The 27,061-nt window shown below is 52.4% G+C and overlaps 1 protein-coding gene across 1 annotated transcript; it reads right to left on the bottom strand.

Moving 5' to 3' along the window:
* Positions 1-3,014: 3,014 nt before the first annotated feature.
* On the bottom strand, positions 3,015-20,993 carry LOC119102153 (molybdenum cofactor biosynthesis protein 1). Its single transcript, XM_037225506.1, has 11 exons — positions 20,921-20,993; positions 18,825-18,964; positions 17,334-17,457; positions 16,975-17,142; positions 16,207-16,433; positions 15,547-15,771; positions 12,618-12,763; positions 9,103-9,188; positions 8,313-8,360; positions 4,698-5,221; positions 3,015-4,664 (listed from the first exon to the last, which is right to left on the bottom strand). The coding sequence occupies exons 2-11, from the start codon at positions 18,954-18,956 to the stop codon at positions 4,194-4,196; spliced, it is 2,151 nt and encodes a 716-aa protein (XP_037081401.1). The 5' UTR covers positions 18,957-18,964; positions 20,921-20,993; the 3' UTR covers positions 3,015-4,193.
* Positions 20,994-27,061: the final 6,068 nt, after the last annotated feature.

The raw sequence follows: 27,061 nt of genomic DNA, 5'->3' as shown, positions 1-27,061 counted from the left end.
TGCACCAAAGCTGTTATCCTGGTGGTCGTTACTGGCAATATTTCGAACTAGAGATGCTTGAGCACGAAAAGCCACGTCACTCAGGCGATCTCCTAGCGTAGCGTCGCTTGCCGCTCTGGAGGCGGTAGCAGCCGGCACCGAAGAGACTCCAGCCGGGCAGGCAGGGCCTGACCTCGGGCCACCGCCGCCGCCTGCGGCTGACCTGACCAGGACATGGGCATTGCGGTCGCGCACGCGTCGGGAGAGGGCCCGCACGCATCGCCGGCCGCGCCGCAGCTGGCGTGGGCTCACGATTCGCGAGTGGCGAAACAGCCGGCCGGAGACGGGGCCGCCGACACGGACACCGGCAGAGGGCAGAAAGATCCGACCCGCTGGCGAGAGCGTCGCGGTCGGCCAGCGTCGACGCCGCGCGAAGAGCCGGCCGCGCGTGGTGCGACTGTACGGCTGTTGGCTGTTCCGGAAGTGTTGGCCCCGATGTTGCCGCGTAATGATCTGTTCTACCAGGCGTCAGCGCGTCAAGCGAAGGCTGCCGCTGGTAGCCTTAAGGCGGTCTGTGCTGCGTAGGTGACCGACGCTATAGCTGGGGGCTGGCAGCTGGTGGGCGTCCGCAGCGACGATGTGGCGGTGTATGGAACATCAAAACGGCCATTTGCCTTCTGTGAGCGTCATTTTTACGAGGTTAGGTATCTCAAGTCATTGCAAATTAGTTTGGAAATAAGGATCACGGACAATGAGCGAGCTATATAAATGGCTCGATTTCAACACGGTTCCTACGATACACCAACATAGTTGACTAAACAGCGCCTGTCATGTTTGGGAATCCAAATCTCTTGAGAGCTTCTCAACATCACTCAGACTCAGAGACGGATTTAGGATTTTGTTTAGGAAGGGGCCACGCTTAAATGTGGCGCCCTCAGGAACTTGGTGCGTCCATCTTGCGAAAAGGTCACGATTTCCGGCACTCCATTTTTAGATTTTGAATTTGTTTTATCGGGGAACTATATTTCTCTAGGCATCGTGGAGGACAGGCGTAGTTCATGTACATATCGCGCGTTTTTTTCTAGAGACTGATGAATGTTGCCATTCTATGCTAGGAACTTTGGAGAAGATGCAGCAATGCGAGTTAGAGTTGGCTCCCAAATGCTATCGAAGACAACCAAGGCAACGCGACTCGAACGGCGAGGCATCGTTGCCTTACGTACGACAAAACTAGCAGAAAGCTGTGTTTTGCAGGTCGCTGACCTGACAGCGTATGGTTAAAAGCGAAGCAGCAGCGTATGCATGAACTATAAACCGTAAGGGTGACATCGCTTGACGCGAATGTTGAAAGATATTTGGTGGTAGCAGAAAGCGGCGAACCCAGTGAAGTTCGTGGACCTTTGAGGAGCGACGCTATCTGGTAGCAAAACATATGGCCAGCTCCCTAGAACATAAAAATGCTTTCCATCGTCGACATGGTAATAAACAGTTTGTGCTGCGGGTTTTGAGCTACATGAAGGAGTGCATACATTAGCAAAGTTTGAGCTGATAAATGTGGCTCCAAGGACGCCTAAGTAACATCGGTTTCATATATTAAACGGGGGGGAATGTTTCATACACTGCATCACATAAAATGCATTTTTACTGTTATTGTCCTCGAATTTCGCTGATCTCCAAAAGATGACGAAATGATCTGTCACTGACTACGTGTCTACGCGGATTAACTACACAGATGTCCTTCCGCTGCCCACTCAGTTGTAAATCATAGCTATCATACCTTTTTCGTGATGCCAAAGCGGAACGAGTCACGTGTTTGCGTATACACGTATTCAGCTACAATGAACATATCAACGTCGAATTTGCTTGTCTCGCTTTTCAGTCTTGTCCTTATTGGTCGTACTGGTTCCATTACGGACACATTCAACTATTTTGTTGTCGCCTTACACAAATACCTGCTCCACGGCGATGGATCTCATTGTAGGCAGGCGTGGTGTAATGTAAGATGCACGTTTTTGTAGATTTCTGTCGAAAGCTATTGACGGTGCTAAAATGAAAACGAAATTGCGGACTAAGAATGAACGACCTCCTCATTGGCTCCGCCGACTTGGATCGGCCTCCGATATTTTGTCATGGGGATGCACAGACACTACACCCAGGGGCCTGTATTTTGTACCTCAGATGTTCCAGACCTTAGACAGTGGGCACACTTTGTTCAGCCGTGCTCGAGCATCAAGAACACGCTCCACTTTACTCCGCGCAGCTGTCTGGGTTGCACTTGCTTCTCTATATCACTGCATCAATAAGTTTTTGCGTCACGATTTTGTGATGCATGTTTACCAGCATCTCCTGGCATACCAAATGTCGTCTCCGGTATTTGCGTGGCAAGTGTCATTAGTACCCAACAAGCGGAAGTAGCAGTCCCTACGTCATCGCGTCCCTAGAGCTATGTGGTGGATCCCAACGCTGCGCAAAATTCCGTGTTAGTTATGAGCGAGCTTCTGGCACGTGGCGTGTCGAAACTGTCGCTCATCCCCATGCCCGGGAGAACGGACCAATTAGCGAACGCCAGGCAGACTTAGCTGGGCTAATGAGTGAGTCCGTCCAGCATGACAACATAACGGAGCAAACGCTGCCCGCTCACAGGCGCTCTAGACACGGCGCGGCACGGCGCGCGGGCAGATGGGGACGCGCAGCCCCGCAGCGAGACCCCGGGAATTCGGACCGCGGCGTACAGCTGCAGCCTTCCCACGATCGTCCCCGCGGCGAAGGCGCACGGGGCAGCGAGTGAAGAGGCTGGCCCGGCAGCGGGAGGGCACACGTCACCTGACCACGCTCGCCTGCCGCATCTTGTACTCGCGCCTTACACGAGGTAACTGCAAGTAAGCGTATGTGAAACCATGGTCTCAAGCTAGGTCTATCTGCTTCATCGAGGACTCTTCAGAAGAAATGAAACGAACTAAGTGGGTGCTTCGGTAAAGCCGAACGCCGCATCTTATCGCTACATTTTGTTCCTGTCGCTTATCGACTAGACAATGTTTCCAGTTGATTCGGATTGTATTTGAGACGGGATGCATACTGCATCTTGAGTACCACAGCGTCAACCAGTGCTAAGAATAACGCCGATTTACAATAGCCCTGGAAGATCGCGGCCGTAAAATACCGCATTCGCTTCGACAAAACCACAACACAGGCCAGGTACACGTCGTAAGGCAGGCTTGAGTGGCAGAGCACGGTGCCTCATCACAGACGGAAAGCGAACAAGCTAAGCTGCCGATTATGCTAACCGTACGTGCGCCATTCCATCAGTCAGCCACGGGCCGCCTTGTAATGGCAACCGTACATACAAGACAGAGTAATTTGTGTCAATGATAAAAGTGCCCTACGCGACTAGACTAATACCAAACACCGTTATCCCCGGCTGGCCTCTCGCCCCCCGAACGTTCCAGCGAACGTCGACAAGCATCAGTGACGCTTTGCAACGCCCAACAGCGAACTCGTCGATCATGTAGCCATTATCTGGTACCATCGGCGCGTATGCTGCCAGGGTACCAATACCTGATTAGTTACCCGACCTTTACTTGGCATCTGCCATAGGTCAAGTACGAACAAATGACAGGACGGGTTCATTATGAGGTAACTAGAATTAGTCTAGTGATAACGGAAGCATCCCACAACCAAACACAATTATATAACGCTCGATCGCAGCAGGATGCGTCAGCTCATCATGTGCCCAGCACATGAATGTGGCTACTCTTAACAATTATATTGTAATTCGGCGGTCATGCGATATCTATCCACATTGGATGCCCGGCTATTGTCGCAGAACGCCGACCCGTAATTTTTTTGCAACTTTAAGCCTCCTGTCCAACACAGCGACATCCGTCACAGCCAGACTGTCACAGATCCGAGACAATTCGGGCGAATCTCACCGACTTCAATCTCGCCCCCAACGGACGGAACCATTGCACTCGAGCATCCAAGGCGTCGACGATTGGGCACACAGCTGATCACCCGTTATTACCCCCGCATCCCAGTGCTCCGACACCCTCCATATCGCGCATCGCCCCTCTACCTCCGTCCACGTCCGCCTCCCTCGACCTCCCTGAGCACTCTCTGCACTGCACTCTCTGCGCGACGGCACCCACTCGCCACCTCCCGCCTGGCCGCGTGCAGCACGCCCCTCCCGCAGCCGGACCCCAGCCGGACCCCTGCCCTCAGCGCCGATCTCGCCGGTAGTCGCCGCTCTGCCCGCCCGACTTCGCCTCCAGCCGTACATCACTGATCTCGATCTCCTTGCTGACCGCCTTGCACATGTCGTACACGGTGAGCGCGGCGACGGTGACGGCCGTCAGCGCCTCCATCTCGGCGCCGGTTTGGCCGGTGCAGCGCACTTCGGCGCGTACGAGCACCGCCTCGTGAGCCGCGTCCAGCGTGAGCGTCACGGCCACACGGCCCAGCGGCAGAGGGTGGCACAGCGGCACCAGCTCGGCCGTCCGCTTGGCCGCCTGGATGCCGGCCAGCTGCGCCACCACCAGCACGTCGCCCTTGGCCAGCCCGTTGGCGCGCACCAGCGCGAACGCCTCGGCACCGAGCAGGACGCGGCCGGAGGCGGCGGCGCGACGCTGCGTGAACGGCTTGCCGGCCACGTCCACCATGACGGCGCGGCCGGCGGCATCCGTGTGGGTGAGGCGCCGCGGCTCGCCGCCGTCGCAGCGGGCTTGGCCGCGGCTCAGCAGCTCGCCCACGTCCGAGGGCAGCGGGTCGCCCGGGGCCGGGCGCGGAAGCTCGCCGTCCGCGCTAGGCTCCGCGGCGGCCAGCAGCGGCTGCGAGCTGGGAGGGTGCGGGGCGTCGGGACGGGAGGCGGCTGGCCCGGACGACCCCCGCGAGGGGAAGACGGGCAGGTCGGAGGAGTCGGCCGGTCCCACATGGGGCCGGTCAGCCGACCGATCGACACCTGCGACAGGAGTGGTGCCGTAGTAGCTAGCGTATTGGTCCCAGTAATCTCGGCGGAAGGCGCCGCCGCTGCCCCCTCCGATCGGCGGCGACTTCCGCGAGGATCGCTCGGCGCCGTCACCGCCTCGCTCCTCGTCCGGCGACGCCACCGGAGGCCGCTTGGTGGCGTCGTCGCCCAGCTGGCGGACGGCGAGAAGCCGGGCGCCGCCGTTCGTCGGAAAGCGGAGGAGGGGACGAGGGACGCTGGAGCCGCGGCGTCCGAGGCGGTGGCGACCGGTGCCGGTGGGACCTGCCGACCACGCCCAGACGTCAGCGGACACAGCCGACACAGTTCCAACACCAAACAACACCCGCCGTCGCTGCCGACTGCTCAGACACGCGTGCGTCCTCACATGCATGGCTTAGACGTGGGTGGGCTTGGCAGTGGCGGACGCGTTTCGCTCGCCACGTTCGAGCCGACATCTGCGCTAGCAGCGTGGCACACTGGAGCGCGAGCCTGTTTGGCTGGCCAGTGCGGCCGCACGCCGCGCGCGTACAGTCCCATACACTCGCATTTGGGCGGCCTAATCAAGTTAGGCCGGAGCTCCGGCGGGAGCGTGGGCAGACACGAGAATGCTCCCGGGGCGAGATTGCGTCCGGATGCGCCGAAAAAAAAACAAAGGAAGAGGCGACGGGGGAATGCAGGCGGCAAACACGACGTGATTCGGGTAGTGCGGTGCCAATGCCCGGCTAGTGCGTCAGCCGGGGCCCTCCCCCCCCCCCCCCCCCCACCCCAACCCAACCCCACCCAAAAAACAGCAATAGCCAGGGGGCGTCTGAGGCAGAGCCCTCACATTCAAAAGGCTGAGGGAAGCGTGGTAGTACCAATAAAAACGGCGCTTACTAAATATGAACATAAACATATAGCAGGCCAGCTGATCATGGGCGCCCTATGCATAGTAAGCAACCACGGACGGGCGATATAGTCAGAGTTGAGTTCAGAAACGTAACGAAAAGACACAGGTAGCAAACAGACAGGAGCCAGGCCAGGAAACACCTCGGTCGAAGGCGAGACGGACACACGTCTAGACTAGACACAAACACTCTACACTTCTGGTTTTCGGCGTTATATGTTTTTACCTGATTCCGTTCACCATTCCCAGCCTATAAGCTCAACGGATATCTGAGTGCGTGGAAAAAAGATTCTGGCAGAAAACCACCACCCGCGCCACCGAAGGTAACGTGTTTTTGGTGCTTGTGTAGGTATGGATGGGCACGGTGTTGGATATGGAGAGGACCGTGGCGTCTCCTGTAATGACATAATCGCGACATTTGCATAAAAAAGTCCGTGATGACCATGGGACGCGGCACGCACATGGTCATTAATGCAACTTTAATCGACTGGGCGGACGGCTCGGTGTGCTAATTACAGTGGAATGCCCTTAACTGAGGAATCACAGTCGTTTGCCTGTTGCTAGACACCAGACGTCACATAGCAAAAAAAAATACTGTACTGTTTGACAGATTCTGTGGTAGTTGTGAACCCAGGCTGTCGGCTATCTAGACTTAGCGCGACGTATGCGCTGTATGCGTATGCCACTGGCCAGAGAATGTGCACTGCGTTCTACGCATAACCACGTGGACATCGTCTAGGTTTATGAAAGCTTCCACAGATAAGGGGTCATCCATGAATTATGTGACATATTTTTGGCGACTTTAATGTTATGTTCATTACCATATTTTGGGCAACTATTTTAAAAAGACAACCATGATTTGCATTCACACTTGTGCGCAAACTTACGAAGTGCCCCTCACCCTTGTTACACTTCGTTTACGCTCCATCAAAACCACATCTCTCCACATGTAACGTAATATATGGACGGCTCCGAACTAGATATTGCGCCATTCTTGACACACTGTCAACCCGCACTGGCGGTAGGAGGAAGGATGTGTATCTGATTCCATGACAATTTTGGGAACAGCTGAAACACGGCTCACGTTATCGTCCGACCATTTTCCAGTGTCTTCTCTTACCTTGCTTTCACGTTCCTCTAAATTTGTAAACCTAGGTCATGCAAGGTTACAATCTATGACAGCCTTAATTTCAGCACGTCGAACTGAAACGTGGATGGACTTGAGATACTCCGGCAATGCGCTGCGATGTGGTCTTCATGCGGTCTTCATATATTGCTCATCAGACGATGTTACTCCTGTTCCCTCCAGTAACATGTGGCTGGCGTGGGTCACTGACCCAACTTGACCGTTAACTACAGCCCCTGGGAAGGTCTACTTTTGCATGGTGTGTCAGCTTTACTGACGTGTTTTCCAAACCATCGTTTCTCCACGCGCGGGTTACACTTTGGCCTCAAGGTAAAAAGGTCACTAAGCTTACTTGATCTGAAGGCCCGCATTTTGAAACACTGTGCACCATTGTCGGTATCTGACGGTCCTATTTTCCCTTCTGGTTCATAATTCCGCTTACTGAGTGGTTACGATAAACCAGGCGTACCATATTAGGATAGTGCCCCTTTGCCCTTGCATGACCTTGAGATCTGGCCCACATATTTTTGTGTTCCTGTTTCGTTAACTGTTAGCCCGATGCATTCCTTCAATCAGCACTACATTCTTTCCGGACATTGTATTTTAACCTCAGAAAAGCCAACATAGGCCACTGACCAAGGTGAAACCGATATGCAAGCTTTGCTCAAATCTTCTCCGACACCATCCACGGGTGCCGCCAAGAAAAAGAAACAACTGGTTGGCAGGGACACTTCTGACGTAAAGAACAGCAGATTGCCTCTCTGACCCATGTTGGCCTATTCCAAAGATTCTTGGCTGACACGAATCAAGTACATGTAGTCCTGATAATATAAAAACCGACTGAACAACACAATTTAATTTTTCCTTAGCAACTTGGCCATGACCCCAGACACCACGACGGTCGTGAGCCTCCTTGGGTATCGAGCCACGTTCCGTTTGTCGCTCTAGCCTTTTCTAACCCTAGCATAGATGTAGGTACCTGCTACCCACTATCTATCTAGCTACAACCTACTTACTACCTACATACCTACGACCTACCTACCACTTACCTGCCAGCTACCTACCCCTTCCCTCGACAAAGTTGGCGGGGACCGTCCTCAGCCCGAGGGCTCAACATCAACACACGCAACGAACCCATTTTCCGGAACATGGCAGGCCTTCACCTGTCGAGACAAACAACACAACACAGCCCCCAGTTGGGCAATGAACGTGCATGCAGCTGGATGCGGTGCTGATACAGGGGCCGGAGTTTGACTACCACTCTGCGTGCCAACGAAGCGCAGCGGACAGAGCTCTGGACAGAGTGAAGCCGAGCACAGCTACTCACGAAATGGCCGCCACGCACAAGCGCATTCACCCACCAATGAGGATCATCGGCCGGTTCTTCATGTGGGCCAGATCCAGCATGCCTGCAAACCACGCTCAGCTGACTGGGGCCGCGAGAGAGGTCGCCGGCGGACACCGGGTTGGCACGCAGTGAGGTCAAGACAAGAGCAGTCGTAGAAGAGGTGAATATGGCGAAGAGACGGCATCGTGAAGGGCGTTCGTGAGGGACGCGTGTTGCAAGCCAGCATCCAGCTGATGGGACTGAGTTAGAATGAGGGGCGCTTGCGGGTCCACAGACCATGTCACGTGCGAGGCCCCCGCAAACCTAGAATACGAGCGCCACAATCTGAAGAAAGAGTGCACGGAAAAATAGCTTGCACGCCGAAACCATCTCATCCACGACGGTAATACTCTCATGGAAAAGAACACCACACCTAAAGCATTAGCTTAGTAACTGGGGAGTGAAAACATTAGAAAAAATTAAAATGTGTCGGAGCAAATAAGTCACTAAAACTAGTAAATCACTCATGAAATCGTGCATTTCCTCTGCCGGCTCTCCGTGCCGACGCCCACCGCTGTGCTGCCATATCCCTGGACATCTCTATTGGCTGTCAACGCCGCCGCTGCCGCTGCCACCGCCAGATCGGCGCAGCACTCCCGCTGACAGGCGAGGCAGCCAACAAACACCCACCGATTACACAACAGAGAGTGCACTCGCGACCGGCACTTCAAGGCCCACCGACAAGTTTATTCAGTTGACCAGGTAAAAGGGCCCGTCAGGGTCGATGTCCTTGCAAACGACTGTTTGGCCGCAGCCGCCATTACCTGCGTGCTGTTTCTTTTTCCGCCCGACGGAAGCTCCGATGAGACGCATCAGCTCTTCTTCCGACATTCCGCCACGCAAAGCGTCTCTGTAACCATGGGAAACACAATCAGATTTCCGCTGACATCCCGCCGCTCCAAGGGTTCCTATCGCCATGACAACAAAACATCAGCTCCTCCTCTGACGTCCCACCGTGCACAGCATCCCAATAACCCAATTAACAAGGGGGGGGGGGGGGGCAAAACGGCCGACCAAACCTGCTGACAGACCCATGCTTTGAGCCTATGGCACCGATCAGCATGAAAGTAAGGGTTTGGTGTCGGTTTAGTGCCGGCATGGTAAGAGTTTGGTGCTGATCATTCCTGTATGCTCGGAGCATGGGGCTGTCTGCAAACTAATTTCAGGTGGTTTCGACCGTTTTTGGTGACCTTTGACCCAACCCAAGGCCATCACGTTCCGGAGAGGTTAGGTTATCGACTATGGGAAATCGATTGGTAAAGGTTTGGTGTTGATCTTTCTCGTAGGCTCAGAGCATGGGGTTATCTCTTAACTAATTTCAGGTGGCTTTGGCCGCTTTTGGTGACCTTTGGCCTCACTTGAGGTCACCGTGTTCTGAAAAGAATTGAATATTGACTATGGTACATCGATTGGTTTCATGCTTATCAGCCCCATAGGCTCGGAGCGTGGGGTTGTCTGCAAACCCTTTTTTCGGTTTGCTGTATTTCTGGTGACCTTTGACTTGACCCAATGTCACCACGTTCTGGAAATGATGGGTTATCGGCTAAGCGGCATCGAATGGTGAAGGCTTCATGTCGATAGGTGCCATAGGCTCTGGGCATGGGGCTGTTAACATCGGTTTGGTCGGCCGCTTAGTCCCCCCCCCCCCCCCCCCCAGTTAACAAACGTCAGACACTCCTCTGGCATCATGCCAAACGTGGCGTCCCTCTAAAATCTGTAACCATGGCAACATCCAATAACGTTGGGCCCGCCAGAACGCACGGGAAGCAGCTTTCGCGGCAAAGCCTTCAGAGACGTCACCACCGTCGTGTTCTCATCAGCACTTAAACCGCGGGGCAGCACCGGGAAATGGCCAAATCTAGGCATCCGGCAGTGAGGGCTGCGCTATTCTTGGCGAGCGGGTGGAAATGACCGGTTAAAGGTCAGCTGGACCGGCGCGTGGGGCCGCGCTCCGGTCCCAACCTCGTCTCTAAAGGTGGATGTTATGCATTACCCGAACTACCACCGGGAATTACTACACAGGCGTCTAATGCAGACATACCATGTGACTTCCAAAAGATTACGTAGTTTTGCGTAGCAAAATATTAAGTGGGCATGGAAGCTGCATATTTTTGTGTGAAACCAAAAACTATTTCGTGTGTGAAGCATTTTTGAATGAACTGGAATCTCTGACACCCCCCCCCCCCCCCCGCCCCCCCCCCCCCCTCCCAACGATACTTTAACATTCGAGCGATTTCAGGGGATGGAATTGCCCTTTATATTCCTAAAACATCTTACCTCGCTACACAGAACTAACTGCACCTACACGGCTTCGTGAAAAGATTTCGTGAACAGAGTAGATAATATAAATGACGTGATAAATTGCATATCAACTATCAAAGATAAAACACTACAGCACCAACTGAACGCTGTGGCGGCAGGAGGTCAACACTCAGTCGTGTGGGTCACCAATAGGTGGCGCCAACGAGGGCTGTTGTGTGTGTGGCATTGTGCGTCGGGTGAGAACTGTGTGCGTCCCCATAGCTTCGCTGCTCTGTCAATGTTAGGTAATGCTATTAGTGATATGCCTACCACAGAACGGTTGACAGTTTAACCAGTGTTTGGCCGCTATTGGCACAATGACTACCGGAACTAGGCGGATGTTTGCTACTGTCAAGTGTGGTAGTCGAACCGAGCCATACCGTTAATATCACATCCGTCCCTCTTATTCTCTATCTTGCTTCATCCTATATCCTCCCACACCTCGATTGTCCGGGGCAGGTTGCATACGTCAGCCGCGAGTGGGCCGAGAGCCCCGCGGGAAGCGGAACCCCGACCGGGTACCCAGCGCGCATGTGCGGGTTAAAGCCCGCCGGTTGGCCCCCCAGGCGCAAGCGACTCTGCTCCACCGTTAACCATTTTCCTCCATACCATGGCCCTGAAATGATCATCTCTGGTCGAAAGGGCTCTAATCCAAAAAACCAACTATCGTTAATATTTTTGTGCAATCTGACAGCGCAGTGTTCTTTGCTCTTCGACATCCGTCCCTCTCCGGACGCGCTTCCCTGGACGCGCATGCCGGCACCCAAGTTTCAAACCGGACCAGCACGACCAACGCAGCAGTGCCAGTCCCGGCCACTCGGCCGCAACCAGCCGGTTGACAGCCCGAGTCCTGAGGTGCGGGTGATTACGCTTGTGTCGTACCGCACGGGCGCTCGGGTTGTTAACTGAAGAGAACAAAGGGCAACCACTGACACATTATCTCTTTCGCCGCCGAATACAGTGACGTGCGCGGCAACGCTACAAAAAAGAAATCACCAACACAGGCATCTGATATCACCTATCATATCATATATCAGTGCGACGCCACATCACCACGAAAGCCACCTGTGGAATGCGTCAAATCAGCACACTGAAATGACCCAACAGGGTACGGAGCGGCAAGCCTACCCACCGCCATACTTCCTGCACATACCCACACTGATAGAGCCCTTACGACCCTCAGACGCCCTGCGTTACCCGGTCGCGACGCGATTTGATTCCCAAGCACGACGGAGGATCGCGCCGCTGGTCTGAAAACATCCGCCGAGCTTTACCCAGAAGCTCTCTTCACAGCGCTACGCTCGTCCAATGCACGTCGCCGACACCTGACCCTGCATCTGATATGGCCGGCACAAGGACCGTCGCAGGCGTCACCAGAGCGAACGCAGCGCGCTCATCCCAGATCAATACACTGACAGAGCTGGCAACCCGGCGACCTCAACAACAGAGAGGGCTTCGGCAGAACTGAGCCTGGTCGCCCCGCGTGATATTGGGAACGGTGGGTGTTCTGGCGGGGAGGAGTTCATCCAGTCAACACGCTGCGAGCGCTATTGGAAGGCATCCCGGCCCAATGAGGACCATGCACATGACCATAATTTTTATCAGCGGGTGGGGAGTCACCTTTTCTTTGGACTTATGCGCATCTGGACCCAGTTTAAGCAAAATTGTCCGGCATCTTCCGTAAACATCTTAGCTGGTCAGGGGGGGGGGGACGAGCTCCCCCCTAGCTACGTTCCTGGCCAGAAGGGCCAAGCCATGAGAGGTACACATCACTTTATACAATGCATCACCCGGCTTGACAAACACAATAACCACAGACCGTCATGCCTATGAATGACAAGATGTAGCAGTATCACGGATCGGATCTAATCACCAGCGTCGGGCACGACCGATCGCCGATGTGTGATGTGAATATCCAAACCGCCTGGCACGTGAAAGCCTGCGAGCCTCCCCCTCGCAGTGTCAGCAAATCACTAACCTGAGCGAGACCTCCGCGTTGCCGAAGAGGCAGACCTTGAGGTTGCCGTCGGCCGTCAGCCGGAGTCGGTTGCAGCTGCCGCAGAAGTGCTCCGACATGGACGTGATGAAGCCCACCTGCCCCGCCCAGCCCGGCACCTGGTACGCCTGTGAGACAGAGGTCAGGTCAGGTCAGGGACACAGCGCATGGCCGCACACACACATGGGGCCCCTCGGATGGTGCAGGACGCTGGGCAGGTCGCACACTGAGCTGTCACGCTAGGCAGGCCGGACACTGAGGTGTCATGCTGGGCAGGCCGGACACTGAGCTGTCACGCTGGGCAGGCCGGACACTAAGCTGTCATGCTGGGCAGGCCGGACACTAAGCTGTCATGCTGGGCAGGCCGGACGCTCAGCTGTCACGCTAAGCAGGCCAGACACTAAGCTGCCACGCTGGGCAGGACGGATACTAAGCTGTCATGCTGGGCAGGACGGATACTAAGCTGTCATGCTGGGCAGGCCAGACACTGAGCTGTCACGCTGGGCAGGCCGGACGCTCAGCTGTCACGCTAAGCAGGCCAGACACTAAGCTGCCACGCTGGGCAGGACGGATACTAAGCTGTCATGCTGGGCAGGACGGATACTAAGCTGTCATGCTGGGCAGGCCAGACACTGAGCTGTCACGCTGGGCAGGACGGACACTGAGCTGTCACGCTGGGCAGGACGGACACTGAGCTGTCACGCCATGGCCGATGTGTAAGACGATTGCGAGTGGTCTACGGCGGGAGGTCTTCACCTGGCTGAACGCGACAGGACAAGGCAAGGCAAGACAAGACAAGACAAGACAAGACAAGTCAAGACAAGACAAGACAAGACAAGACAAGACAAGACAAGTCAAGTCAAGACAAGGCAAGACAAGACAAGACAAGACAAGACAAGACAAGACAAGACAAGACAAGACAAGACGAGACGACACGAGACAAGACTAGATGAGGCAAGACGAGACATGACACTTTGCATGTAACAAGACCGGCATTGCATCATGGTACCTACAAACAATGCAAGATACAAGACGCAGTTTGAGAAATAGCAAAACTGACACTTTAAGCCAACTTTAAGCCACCTTGCCACCGGTTTTTACAAGACCGCACTGCGCGGAGCACATCGCGCACGTCGGATCCCCTACAAAACGCCTGTGCTTAATGTCTGGTAGAGCCGGGAGCAACTCAGGAATCAACAAGACTTTTCACCGAGTCAATGACGAATATATTTCCTTGAACGTCTGTGCATATCAAGCTGGATGAGGTTGAGGCATGTTTGCTGGCACCATCAATTAGCTGACTCCACTGGAAATAGAGTATCAATAGTGCACTCTTTCAGCATTTAAAAGGCCTCAATGTGTCGTTAATATAAAAAAACATACGTGCCACATATTCGCAGCATACTATGTCAAAAATTAGCGTTGTATGTAGCCAATTTAACAGTTAATTACCAGCTTATTACCACTTAAAACGCCGAGAGTTGGCGGTGGCAGTGATGGAGGTGTCTGCTGAACTAAGCATCTTTATAAGCCCGCTTTTTAGCCCTTTCTCATGGTATCTCTGCATATTGACCCCAAAGGTTACGATGCTACTTGTTTCCCCATACTCGGTTATGGCGCTTTTGTTGAGTTATTCTATTACACGTCTTACTTCCGTAATAACCAGCAACGATGTCCGACTTCTTATCTTAGGTAGCGCAAAACATGATCCGTGACTGAAACTTGTGCAGCTTGCTCAACATGATTAAGAGCCGATTGACGTCCATTCTATTTGGAAATCGTGTTCACAGACGCAAGATTTGAACGGCTCGGCGGTAATATTCTTACTGGGCTTGAACGCCGCATGGCTTATAGGGTGGTAGGGTTAGAATGACGTTGCTATGACGTCATGCTTGCCTACATGGCCTTGAAATAATCTGCACGAAATGATGTGCACATCTTCGCCGGCGTATAACTCAGAAGATGAAGGTTGTAGTTACGGCTTAAGAAGGGCGGTGCTGTGAACCGCACCAAATAATCTTTGAAATGACATTTCAGTTCAAGTCCCATACAAACACGGAACACTCCCCTCAAGTAGGATATGAATATTGTGTCATGCCTCGAATGGGTCAAGGTAACTTGCGCTGGCCTGGCCCGACCAACGGCAGGAACTGTTAGTCTGAGTCCGAATCGATTCCGCGCAAAGCAGAATCCATCAAAAGTCCATAAACTTTAAGTCAGTCAACAGCCTACTCGACCCTCACATCAGACGCCAAACTTTGGCCGGCTTGGTTAGCGACTCGCGGAATCTCGAATGTTTTTTCTTCAGTGGCGCCCTCTCACCACAGCGAGTTCTGAATGGTGCCGCGACTCTCTCCAGTCTCCTGGTCTTAAAGTACCTAGCTGTGGTAGTCCCCTACAATCCCGACTCCGCAGGGTTGTCCCGCTGGCCCCCTCCCCCCGCCCCTCTGGACAAAACGTCCCACCGGCGCCGCCCTATCACATCAACAAACCCTTTCCTCTTCCCCTCTCGCCTGTTTGGCGATAACAGGCCACGCTGCCCTGGATGCTGTGACACACCACTCACTCTGCATTACACTGCCATCGCCCGCCGTCGTCTGATTGGAACTTGAGTGCGGTTCTTAGGGCGGAACGCCAACATATTAAATTGTCTACCGTTTTAAACAGTGAGCCTCCAGTTGTAGAAACTTCAAAGTTTTTCAGTTTCTTTCCGCAGAATGTTTTGCAGAGACGTTTCTAACATGACCATGCCTGACTCCCAACACCTTTCGTTGTGAGTCTGTCCAACCTTTTCAAGAACGTCTTTAATCCGCCCCTGTGCCTCATAGTACAGAAGTTATGGAAGCTGCCTGACCATTTGCAGTAGATGTGCCCCCCCCCCCACCCCCCCATCACTACAGACGCCACCCACCTTGGACGTGTCGTTGGCGCGGTCGGAGATGCGGCGCAGCTCGGGCCAGCGCTGCTGCAGCCGCTCCAGCATCTCAGCGTACGGCACCATCTTGCGGTCGTTCCAGCGGTTGCCGTCGAACGGCATGTACTCGATAAAGCGCACGTCCAGCCGGAACGTCTCCGTCAGCGCCACGAAGTCCTCCAGCTCCTCGTCGTTGACGCCGCGCATAACGACGCAGTTCAGCTGCGACACAGTCGGCAGGTCAGGCGCGAGGAGTCAGGTCCCAGGGGGTCAGAGGTCACGGGACGGGGGCTACGGTTTAAAGGGCGGCTGTGTTTCACTACAGGTGATGCTTGGAGGTTGCAATAGTTTGGAGGACAAAGAGCTCATTGGAGCTAGCTTAACGAGTTGGCGTACAAACAAACCGGTGTCTCCCATCACGCCACAAGCCACTAACAAGTGCTCCCTGCTGTGCTACAAATCCTTACCACGTTTTTTTCACTGAGGACGCCGAACAACACAGGCTAGAAGAAATAACCAGCATCACAAGTACCCTCACACCTAAGCACGAGCACGGACACCCACTCCACCATTACAGCACGCAGGCAGTGCCCACAGCACGCCGTCGGTGGGCCCGCTTGACAGGTCCTGCTCTGGCCTTCCGTCGCCTTCACACACCTTGACCGGGTCGTACCCCGCTGCCAATGCCGTCTGAATGCTCTGCCAAACGCGATGGAAGCCGCGCCGACGTGTGATCAGCTCGAACTTGGCCGGCACCAGGGTGTCCAGGCTGATGTTGATTGCGTCAAGACCGGCTGCCTGCAGCGCCGCCAGGCGGCGGTGCAGCACAACAGCGTTGGTCGTCATGGCGACCCACTGGATGCCGGGAATGGCTTTGAGGCCAGCTGGAATGTTTTGTGAATCTATTATTCATGGCGGCCGTGAGTCAACGCAAGACCTCAGGATGCGGGAAACGCTATCCACTGCGTCATGAATGAATGTCCACCTTGTCACCTGCATGCATAATAACATCCTGGCACATGTGCTACACCTCCCGTCACATTCTAGCGTTGTCTTTCAATGGAACGCAATAAGTTTTGTCAGGAACGCAATAAGTTTTGTCAATGTGTGAACACCACTGGCTGTCATAACGTTCTGCAAGTCGCTACATCACACCCATACTGGTGCAGCAGAATGGGGAGCCATTCGGTTGGATTGTACCGGACCATGAACACTTCATCCGCGGATGAAGCCTTTCCACCACCATTCCCCTGCGACCAGAGCCCGCGCCAGGCACGCCCCCTCTGACCAGAGACGTCAGCACAGGCGGTGACCATCCTGGCTGGTGTCTGCCCATCCCCCGACCAGACAACCTGACCATCACACCACTGATGTCAGCTGCCCTGTACACCCTGACAGCCTCGTCCGCCTCCGCTGGCGCCTCACCGATGACGTCTGCGAGGTCAGCGCGCACCAGAGGCTCGCCGCCCGTCAGCCGGACCTTGGTGACGCCGGCGGCGGCGAACAGGCCGGCCAGCCGCACGACCTCCTCAGCAGTGAGCAGGTGCGACTTGGGCGTCAGCGGCACGCCCTCCTCGGGCATGCAATACTGGCCTGCGCGCATGCGCACGCACGGCGTCACCGTCATGGGTGGTGGCGAGTGGCCGACAGTAGAAACTGATGTTGCTTGTGGAAAATCATTTTCGTGGTTTGGCAAGTGCAGGCAGCACGTACTTGGCCGCCAAAAAGTGCAATATTAGTATCATGGCCAAGGCAACCCCTCAGGGTGTGTGCAGATGACTCACATCTCAGGTTGCAGCGCTCTGAGAGCGAGATACGCAGGTAGTCATGGAACCGGCCAAAGCTGTCCGTCAAGAACTTGCTCAACGGTGCCAATTCTTGTGCCCGCAGGGCTTCCAGTCTGGCATGCTGGAATGGTGAAAGTCAGATGGTTATGAAGTGGTGGCTCAGGACAAATGCTTTCTGCCCTGCTTGGGGTTACCTTGGTGCAAAGGACATGAAGGGCTGTAATGCTAATGACCACAACTGAACCTGGTGTGGATAGCTCACTGCTTCCTCAGTGTTGTTATTAACTCCTCACAGACCAAGAAAAAAACACCTGAATGTGCCGATCAGCGGGAAGTGATAAAGTTTTCATGCTGCTCACACCAGCTATTTAACTTCAATTTAATGTGCCCAGGTGGTCAGTTAGACACCTTTTGCTCAGGTGGGGGTAAGTTTGACCTGCTGAGATCTCAAGAAATAAGAGAGCTAGAACCATGAAGTTGATAGGGTGTGTTGGCCTGTACATGAACTCACTTAGATCGGTTTGAGATTCCTAGGTCATGACCTTCAGGTAAAATAAGGTCCAACAGTGTGAAACTCCAATTTAGTCTCTGGAGTGTCCCCAGAACCTAGATACCTGTCCTAAGCAAAAGGTCATATGCTCATTTAAGGTCAATGACCTTGTTTGACATTTCAAATGTCATCATGACCAAAATCATAACAGACTGCTTTGAGCTTTGCATTTGAATAGGCGACAAAGATTACACTATGCAGTGTATTACTAAAAATGAAATGTTGGCTGTGTCATTTTGGGCTAGTGATCTATTCTGACCTTTAAAAAACCCATGGAAGGTGTATAATGCAGCTCCTGTTATCACAAATTTGAAATGAGCACCAAACACTACCCTATTCATCAGACCACAGATCAATGAAGCTGGTTATTTTGGACTCTTATTATTATATTGGACTCTATTGGACTCCATTGGACTCCATTATTATATTGGCCATATATTGGACTGTATATTATTAAGCTGGTTATTTTGGATTTTGACTAGTTTTCTCTCCTTCCCTACCACAAAGGAATGAACAAAAATAGGAATTAGCTCCAAGGCATAAAACCACTGGTTCAAGATCTGGCAATGACCAAACATTAGATGATTAGATGTACCATTGAACAAATTACACCTGATACAACCTGAAAGCTGTAATTTTTAAGTTGTTAAGTCATAATACATGCATACTGAAATTTCACATCATAACATGCTTAATGGATGCACCAAACACCATTTTCAGACTTATTATTAAGTAACTTATTTGATGAAACACACCATAAATGCATGCATAACAAATTATGCATGACAATAATAAAACACCATAATTTTCATTCAAGTATAGCATTATATTTAGGCAAAGTAAACAGCAATACAGCTAATGTACTGAAACAACACGCATCCCAAACATGCCAAAACCAATTGCAGTCTAAACGTAAACCATAAGCTGCCTCAACTTACCTTTTTAGGTTCTTTGATCCTGGATGCATCACCTGCCATGCCCCTCATGCCTAGTGGAACATGAGCTGAGGGGGCCTGATTCAGGCATGATCTCACAAAGAGCTTATGACTTGACAAAATTTGCACCCTCATATTAAACTCTGTAAGCAATCAGTAGTATAAACCTTTAATACACACATAAAACACCTCAATTGTTTTTCTAAGGCATTGGGGGCTTAACACATGTACAGTATACAATGGCTTGGCAGGTGCAAGAATATTAAGTTCTTGCATACAACTGCTCATTCATAAATGGGCTGGGCATGGTTATGCAACCCTCACTCTGATGAGGCTTTGTGCATATTCAGAACTGATGGGGAGGGGTAGGCACCTGCTACACTGCCCTGTACATCATGTGTGCAATCCTATGTGTATCATATTAATCATCATATTTGTGCCATCCAATGCACAAAAGCAGTCATATCATGATGCAGTACATCTAACAGCATGTTCACTGAGTTGTTTGCATTTGATACATGTCTCCCTCCACTGTTCTTCATTATCATTTCCAGGCCATCCAATGGTTCAAGGGGACACTAGGCAGCAACATTTCTTCAGCCAAAATTTGGGCAAATTTGAGCAATTTAAGACAGCTGAATCAATTGTGCATTAGTCTGTCTGACCACCATGCACATCACTGCTTCTGGTTCACTGCAAATGTCACTAAAAATTATAATGGTCGTTAATCACTTGATGTCAACCTATATTACCTACAATGTCATGCCATGATTTATGGTAAGATAACCTTACCAACACAATGCACGATACACTCTCATTTCATGTGAGGCGTCCATAATTCACAACACTTGCCTCCAGCGCTCGTCCCCTTCACTTGTCACCAAGGACACCCATCGACCATATAGGTGCCAAAGCGGTTTTATGCCCAAGGTTACCTCCTTTCTGATGTGCAGTGCTGCTGTTGCTAGCCAGGCGTGCTGGGGAGTGAGTACCAGCATTCAACGAGTTGCTTGGCAAGGTATGAAATTTTTCGGCATTGTAAACAAATGTCATCAGTCCATGTCGGTCTGATACATCTCTGGTGCCCAATCCGCCTCATGATCACAATTTTCTGTGCCCATTGGGGGGATTATCGCAGCACCTAACGTGTGTAACCCCTAATGTATCACCACACCTAATGTTCAAAACACCTAATGTATCACAAGGCCTAATGTTCATAACCTCTAATATATCACAACCCCTAATCTATCATAGCCACTAACATTTGTAACTCCTAATAAATCATAAGGCCTAATGTTCAAAAACCCTAATATATCATATGTCACTACACCTAATATGTCACTACACCTAATGTATCATTGGGCTTGGGGAACCAAAGCAAACCACCTAGTGTTTCACAACTCCTAATGTATTGCAACTCCTAATATATCACAGCACCTAATGTATCAGAACACTTAGTGTATCCCCCTGCAACCCATCGTCCCATTGGTGTTGAGGATTCATGGATTCTTGTTACCTTGGCCGGGTACATTTTTATGGTTGTTGATGCTGCTTGATGCGCAGTAATGTTGTGACCGCACGCAGTAACGGCGCCGGTGTCGCGGGTGCTGTGTGTGTGCTGCGCTTGGGAGCTCACCATCGTAATTATAAAAATTTGAAGGTAAGAGCATGAATCTACCTGTTTTGTGATTATTTACAATATGTCCTGCCTTAACCACGATGAATGGTGTACAATGATTTTTTCTAACAGTAGGTAGGAAAGTACACCCTGACCCTCGCCTAGGCTTTTGTAACCTAGGTGTACTTATTGGAAACAAGTGTGAAGTTCCCTATTCAGTTGGCTAGGATGCCAACCCCTCCCCAACTTTGAGAAAAAGGAACTTTATTAAAATCAGGGAGAACATGGTTTGCTCCATTTCAGGGGGATGAAAGATTTCTTTGCTCACCCTATCCACTAAATTATGTACAACATTACACCGCCTGACGTCAGGCTGCTGGGTAATCGGGGCTCGGATGCCAACGCACCAGGGGCGGAGGAATTGTTTCACCCTCACATAGCAATCCAGTCGCATAAGGTTAGCATCACTACATCTACTCACCGACGTCGAGTCTAATACAATGCTTTTCACAGTGTATAATTCTAAACTAAATTTATATATTGCCTTTATCTACACCACAAACCAACCACTCCACCCCCGCTCCTCGCGCGGCCTCACGTTAGATGACTTGGCCCCAAGGCTCCTGGCCCTTCCAAACAAGGTCGTTAGGCTACATAAATGGCGCGCACGCAAGGGCAGTCCTCAATGACAGAGCCGCTGTAGGTTATTTATCGGCTTTGTTATTGCTGCTTAGGACCGTAGTGATTTTGTAAAAAATATTGGTTAGCAAAATCCGGCTGAAACAAAAGTTAAATCTCAAAAAAGTGAATGATAATATAAATACACCAGCAGAAGTTCTGCTCAACGGAGAACAAGAAGCCTTGCTTTAGCTTCATACTCAGATCATGATTCTGTGAGGGCGCTCCGTAGGTCGATGGAAAAAAATTCATACTTTTGTTTGATGACCCTTTTATGCATGTTCGTCACGTATTCAGCTCGGATTTCTTGATGGAAAATACGCCCTCTCTCCGATGCTAACGCCTCCCCAAGAGCCAGAGACTCGCGGAGCGTAGACCTATCTTTTATATGTCAATGTCGCGGAGCCTTAGTTTTCCACGTGCCCGATTGAGTGTTTGGGATGATGTTTAACGTCACCATTACATGTGATAAGTTCCATACAATATACATTTTTTATAGTTTCCAATAAAATTTCAACATGCAATCAAAAAAAGAACGAAAATAACTCATTCATTAATTCACCTTTTTAGAGGTACATGTAACGTTACGTCACATACTTTCGCATTAATTTGTCTTGTGTTACAATGATTTCTACGCATAATCCAGAAACGTTGAATCGTGCCGTGTGCGAGATATTCTCCGCGCTTCTCTCCGGTACGTCGAGAGACGATATTGTTTTGGGCGCGGGATTGGCCAGGTCGCCCGGTGTGTGGGCGCGTTGGTGTCGTTGGACTGTAGGTGAGTTAAACATGTGCTGGTGAGCAGCAACAGACCTGGACACTGAATGCATTGCAAGGAAAGCTTATGTGTGTTATAGTAGAGAGATTCGGCTGTAACCCGCAGGCAGTATCCCTCGTTCAGTCGTGACGTGAGCGTGGCGCGCGCTCTTTAAATTCTAACACCCGGGAAGCAAATTCATGCGACCGAAACCCGGGGAAAAATCAGGTCTCCGGAGCACACCACCTCAACGTTTTCAGCTGATCCCTTAACCGATTTTTGAAACTGACATGCTCAGCGTCTTACACGGCCAGGGCTCGCCCGCCTCGTGTAATACGGGAAGTCAAGGCCATGCAATAAGGTATGATCATCCGGGGATTCTCCCGGCACATTCCCTTCGCTATTACAGTGACGTCACAAAGTTGCGGCCGGGCATCACCGCTCCGCGTGCATTATCTTCGCATTTGCTACACCGGTGCACGCACTAACCAGTGCGTCTGGTGACCGCCACAGGGCGCTTCAAGAGGTTCTATGAGGAAATATGAAAGGGAGATTTTGTTGCCATGATGGGTGTATAACAGCGAACATAGGCCTGGGAACCGGGAGACTGTGCGCCATGACACTTCCACTTGCTGAGGATGCCAAATATTGAGTCTACGGCGATGTATTTAAGTTGGCCAGCCTACAACTGCTTAAATGCAGGCTGGCGAGCCTGCCCAAGGGGGAAGTGACCGGCACCAGGATCATCATCCGAACTGTCGCGCTGAACCTCAACATTATACATCATGACGCGCCGGGCTGCACTGGTGTGTGATGGAGGCTGTTTGGGACGACTGAAGAAGTGTGCCGCATAGTAGAACATAAGACATTGTGGACATTGCACATTGCACGTTGCATCAACTATGACACGAATCCTCCGAAGGTCGTCGAGCGTGGCGTTAATCAAGAAAATATCCGTCACGTCATGCGGCCAGTTCACCGAACACACGTAAGACTCATAATTCACCGTATTGTTCTAAAACGATTCTTGCGCCCAGCATACACTTAATTGTGCACATTTTGCGAGGACACAAAGCAAACAGGGAGGGGGGGGGGTCAGAGAACACAAGTATATGTTTTTCAGCTTAAATCTAGAGTTGTGCGGCATGATGACCAGTCTGAAACAACCCAAACGTTCATCTGCGAAGGAACCGTCTATGCCTCAGACAGACTGGCATGGAAGACAAAGAAGGCATGAGGATGCTCACTTAAGGTCACTTACGTATACTCACATAAGCACAACGACGTTCACTTAACGCTGTCCACCGATGTTAACGCGCACCGGTTTGGCTGCGCGCCTGGCAGCAGCCCGCTCAGCCCCAGCCTGATTAAGCCATCCGAGGCGCAGATGGATGTCCGTCGTCACCAGCCTCCGAGCGATCCGCTTGTCCAGCGCGGAGCTTTCTCAGCAGGAGCTTCGTGAGGCGGTCGACGATACCAATGACTCTGTCCATGCCTCGGCCCATCACTGGCTGGAACACGATCTCGAAGGCCTCGACAACGCTCGTCCAGGCCGGTAACGGTGCCATCAGACCACCTTGGCTAATCGCGTGTATCCAGCTGTCTGGCACACGGCTGGGTGGTGCTTCTCGGGTCGACAGCCCCTACTTGGATCAAGATGCTTGCACTTGGGCGCCACGAAGCCGGCAACGATGGTCAGCGCCCTGTGCTCGGTGTTGACCTCGTCCATCCCGTCGCCGTCGTGGGGGCCATTTTTGGTCCTCTCGCCATGGAGCTTGTCTTCGCCCGACTCGTTGACCACGTCGTCCTCGCCGAATTCGTTCAGGACGGGCACTGGACGCCTCGCGGCTGTTTGCTGGTAGGTGGCCTCCACGTCATCCGCGTGCCCTGCCATGTCCACCACAGCTTGATCTTAGATCTGCGACACAACAAAGCAGTCATTTCCATGTACCTGACAGGCGCACTTGTTAAACCCATGCGCACCAATCAAACCCTTTTACAAGTCACCTGTATTGTTTTTCATTGCGACAGCAAAACGTGTTGGACACGGGCATGCCCTTTCTTTCGTTGTCGCATGTTTTTTTGTTAAACACAGACACATTTTTGTGGTTCAGCGTGACATAATCCGAGCGGGTAAGAGGGACGGTCAATGGCCGGCGGGCACTGCACTGCGTGCACCATTCTGATATCTACCGTTCCTGGCCGTAACCACGGATTTGTCTGGATGGCCCCGTTTCATGGTCCCGCTTCAGTGCATCGGCTGCCCCAAGGGGGGGGGGGGGCGCGTCGTCACCACTGTTTTCCGACGCAAAAATCACGAGAACGGCGCGGCCCCCCGAGCCCCCCCCCCCCCCCCCCCACTCCATTCGTCCCTGCTCGTGAGGTTGAAGATCTATGGTATAGGCACAGCAGCAGTTTTTTTTACCACGATATTACTGTATGTAATCCCGAACTTTGGTGACCAGGCAAAAAGCTTTGTTTGAAATCTCAGACACCAGCATGGACAGTGGCACGAAGAGTCCAAAAGTGGTTCATTAGTAGCAATACTCGCACATAGGTGGGCGAACATGTACGTCACGTAGCTGAAAGAACTGTTTAATGCACCAGGGCAGACCAATATTGAAAGCTCTTGATGCGCTAGGTACTGTGCCTATTAGCGATTGTGGGGTTTGTTAGTTCACAGTGCATATATGTGTTGTCAATGGGGCTGGGACTCGCTCGTGCAAACTTGCCCTCCCCCCGTCGCAAACTCTGCCTACGCTCCTGACACTCACCCCCTTCGCCCGTGTAGCATAGATGGCTGTGCCACTTGTGTGGTAATCAGGCCCTACTTTGTAAACAAGATTATGGTTGGAAAGCCTCGTTTGAATCTCGTATTGTAGTCTACAAATTGCACAGAGCGGTATAGATTGTGTATGCATTTGACTTCGAATGGGGTTGAAAGATTTCTGCATAAGACAGGTCGTAATTTTCCTTTTAAGCACACGCATACCCACCTCGGCGTGTCTGCGATGTCCAGTTGCATAGAAGGAACTGCACTCAGTCGAAGACATGGTTTGACATTGGGTGTGGGACTGGTCTTTACCAGATGGCCAGGATCAGTCATGATCTTGAAAATGATCAGATCAGATTACCGCACTCTCCACATGTACCCAGTCATGTACCAAAATATCTGTTACAAAGTTACAAATTTTCATGGATTCTTTCAAAAACACTTTCACGCAACTAACAAATTGTGGCATCATTGCCACTGAGTGCAGCATTGCTCCGCATTGTACATTCAGCCAGTTTTTCTTTTTCTTAAAAATGATCCCGAGGATTTGGAATTGCCTCAGCGTGGTGTTCAGACAAAAAGTCGACTCGCTATCAGGGGCCTTCTTATATTTTCGGAGGTGGGGGGGGGGGGGGGGGTTGAGCCCTGACGCTGACTTGAGCCCCCTACGCTGCTCTGAGCCCCTCAGCGCATACGAACCAAGAGGGAATACTGGGCCAAATAAATGCAGAACACTCATCTTAACTTTTTTATATTCTGGATATTAGGTGCCTAGTCACCGCACTATTATAATAGCGTGGTGCTTACATGGTACTAATTAGTATCACATGTTAATTCTGCACCAGCATAAAACACCAACACACAGGGTACTATAGTATCCTGTATGTATTTAAGTCGTGAGCCATTAGGCGCCTCTGTGCTCTTGTAAGCCTGTGCGCGAGAGCTTGCGTGGTCATCGTAATATGCAATGAAACGTAGCGGGGGCGTCCCCACGAGATCAGCGGTCGCCCGGCAGCGCCCCTCGGCGTATGTAAGCTGGCACATACTGCGTGTCAGCAGACGAGGTCAGACCACGACCAGGGACGCGGCTCTGTCCTGCATGCGACAGCGCGGTCGAGTCCGACCATCGTGTGGCCGAATAGAGGTAACCGTCTGTACTGCGGCTTTCGATAGACGGTGAGGAGAAGAGCGCTGAATCACAAGCTGAAGCTACACAGCATTCAGTGGTCCCCCCGGCCCGCAGGGCCGGGCACTCCAATGCCAGCAAGAGAGCCCCGTGCGCTGGTCAGTGGCTCCCTGAGTCCGTAAGGATCTGTAGGCTGGTCAGACATCACCAGTAGCGCACAGTCGGCTCTGTGGCGGCATGAGCCGGAAGGTTCATTTCGCAGGCAGGAGCGAAGCGGAGGCCAGCGATTTATATTGTTCGGGGCCGCAGCGTTTGTCAGCGCCTAACACTGTGCTGGCAAGGGGCCCCGAGTCGCCTAGAGGCAGTGTTCGAGGAGGCCCGGAGAGCCTAGAGGGCTCACCAAGTCCGACGATCAAGGACCCGATTGGAGGGTCTAACGGCACAAAGGGCTTGTCGGAGTCTTATTCAGGGGCCCTGGCCTGCGGGGACGGGGGTCAAACAGCAGTTAGAGGGCCCTTTGCGCCGATCGGGGAACCACGGGGTCGATGTGGGCTCTTATGTCGGCCAGACACTACCAGTGCCGCACAGTCGGCTCCGTGTCGGTACGGGCCTAAAGGCCTACTTCCCAATGAGCTACAAAGCCGGGGCCAGTGATTTACACTGGTCGGGACCCCTGCATCTGACAGGGACCAGCAGCACCTAACAGAGGGTCCTGTGCTTGCAAGGGGCCGGAGCCGACCGGGAGAAATGTTCGATGATGCCCGAAGAGGCGTCCGGACGGCCCACCCGAACCGACGATCAAAGGGCCCGTCTGGAGGACTTAAGGCCCCAGTGGACTGGTTGTAGTTCACCCTGGGACAGTGCAGGCGTCTGAGTCGGCCAGAGACCACGAACACAGAATAGTCGGTTCCATGTCTGTATGAGCCCTTGAGACCTATTTTTGAAGCAGGAATGAGGCCGGGCCCGAGATTTGCAATGTTCGTGGTCCCTGCCACAATGAGGGGTTCTTGTGTGTGTGTGTGGGTGTGGGTGTGGGTGTGGGTGTGGGTGTGGGTGTGGGTGTGGGTGTGTGTGTGTGTGGGTGGGTGCGTGCGTGCGTGCGCGCGTGCGTGCGTGCGCGTGTGTATGTGTGTGTGTGTGTACCGTTCAGTGGCTCACAGGGCTTAACAGGCTATTCTGTGCCGACATGGGGGCTAGAGTCGGTCAGGGGAACATTGGCTAAACAGGGACGGGGACGGAACCCCAAATGACAGAGGGGTCTCTTGTGTTGGTCGGGGCCCTCTGACAA

This window comes from Pollicipes pollicipes, unplaced genomic scaffold (genome assembly GCF_011947565.3).
Source record: "Pollicipes pollicipes isolate AB1234 unplaced genomic scaffold, Ppol_2.1 Scaffold_2555;HRSCAF=2994_pilon_pilon_pilon, whole genome shotgun sequence".
Taxonomy (NCBI): domain Eukaryota; kingdom Metazoa; phylum Arthropoda; class Thecostraca; order Pollicipedomorpha; family Pollicipedidae; genus Pollicipes; species Pollicipes pollicipes.
Note: the sequence above shows the minus strand (reverse complement) of the source record. Positions and strands in the feature narration are given on the sequence as shown.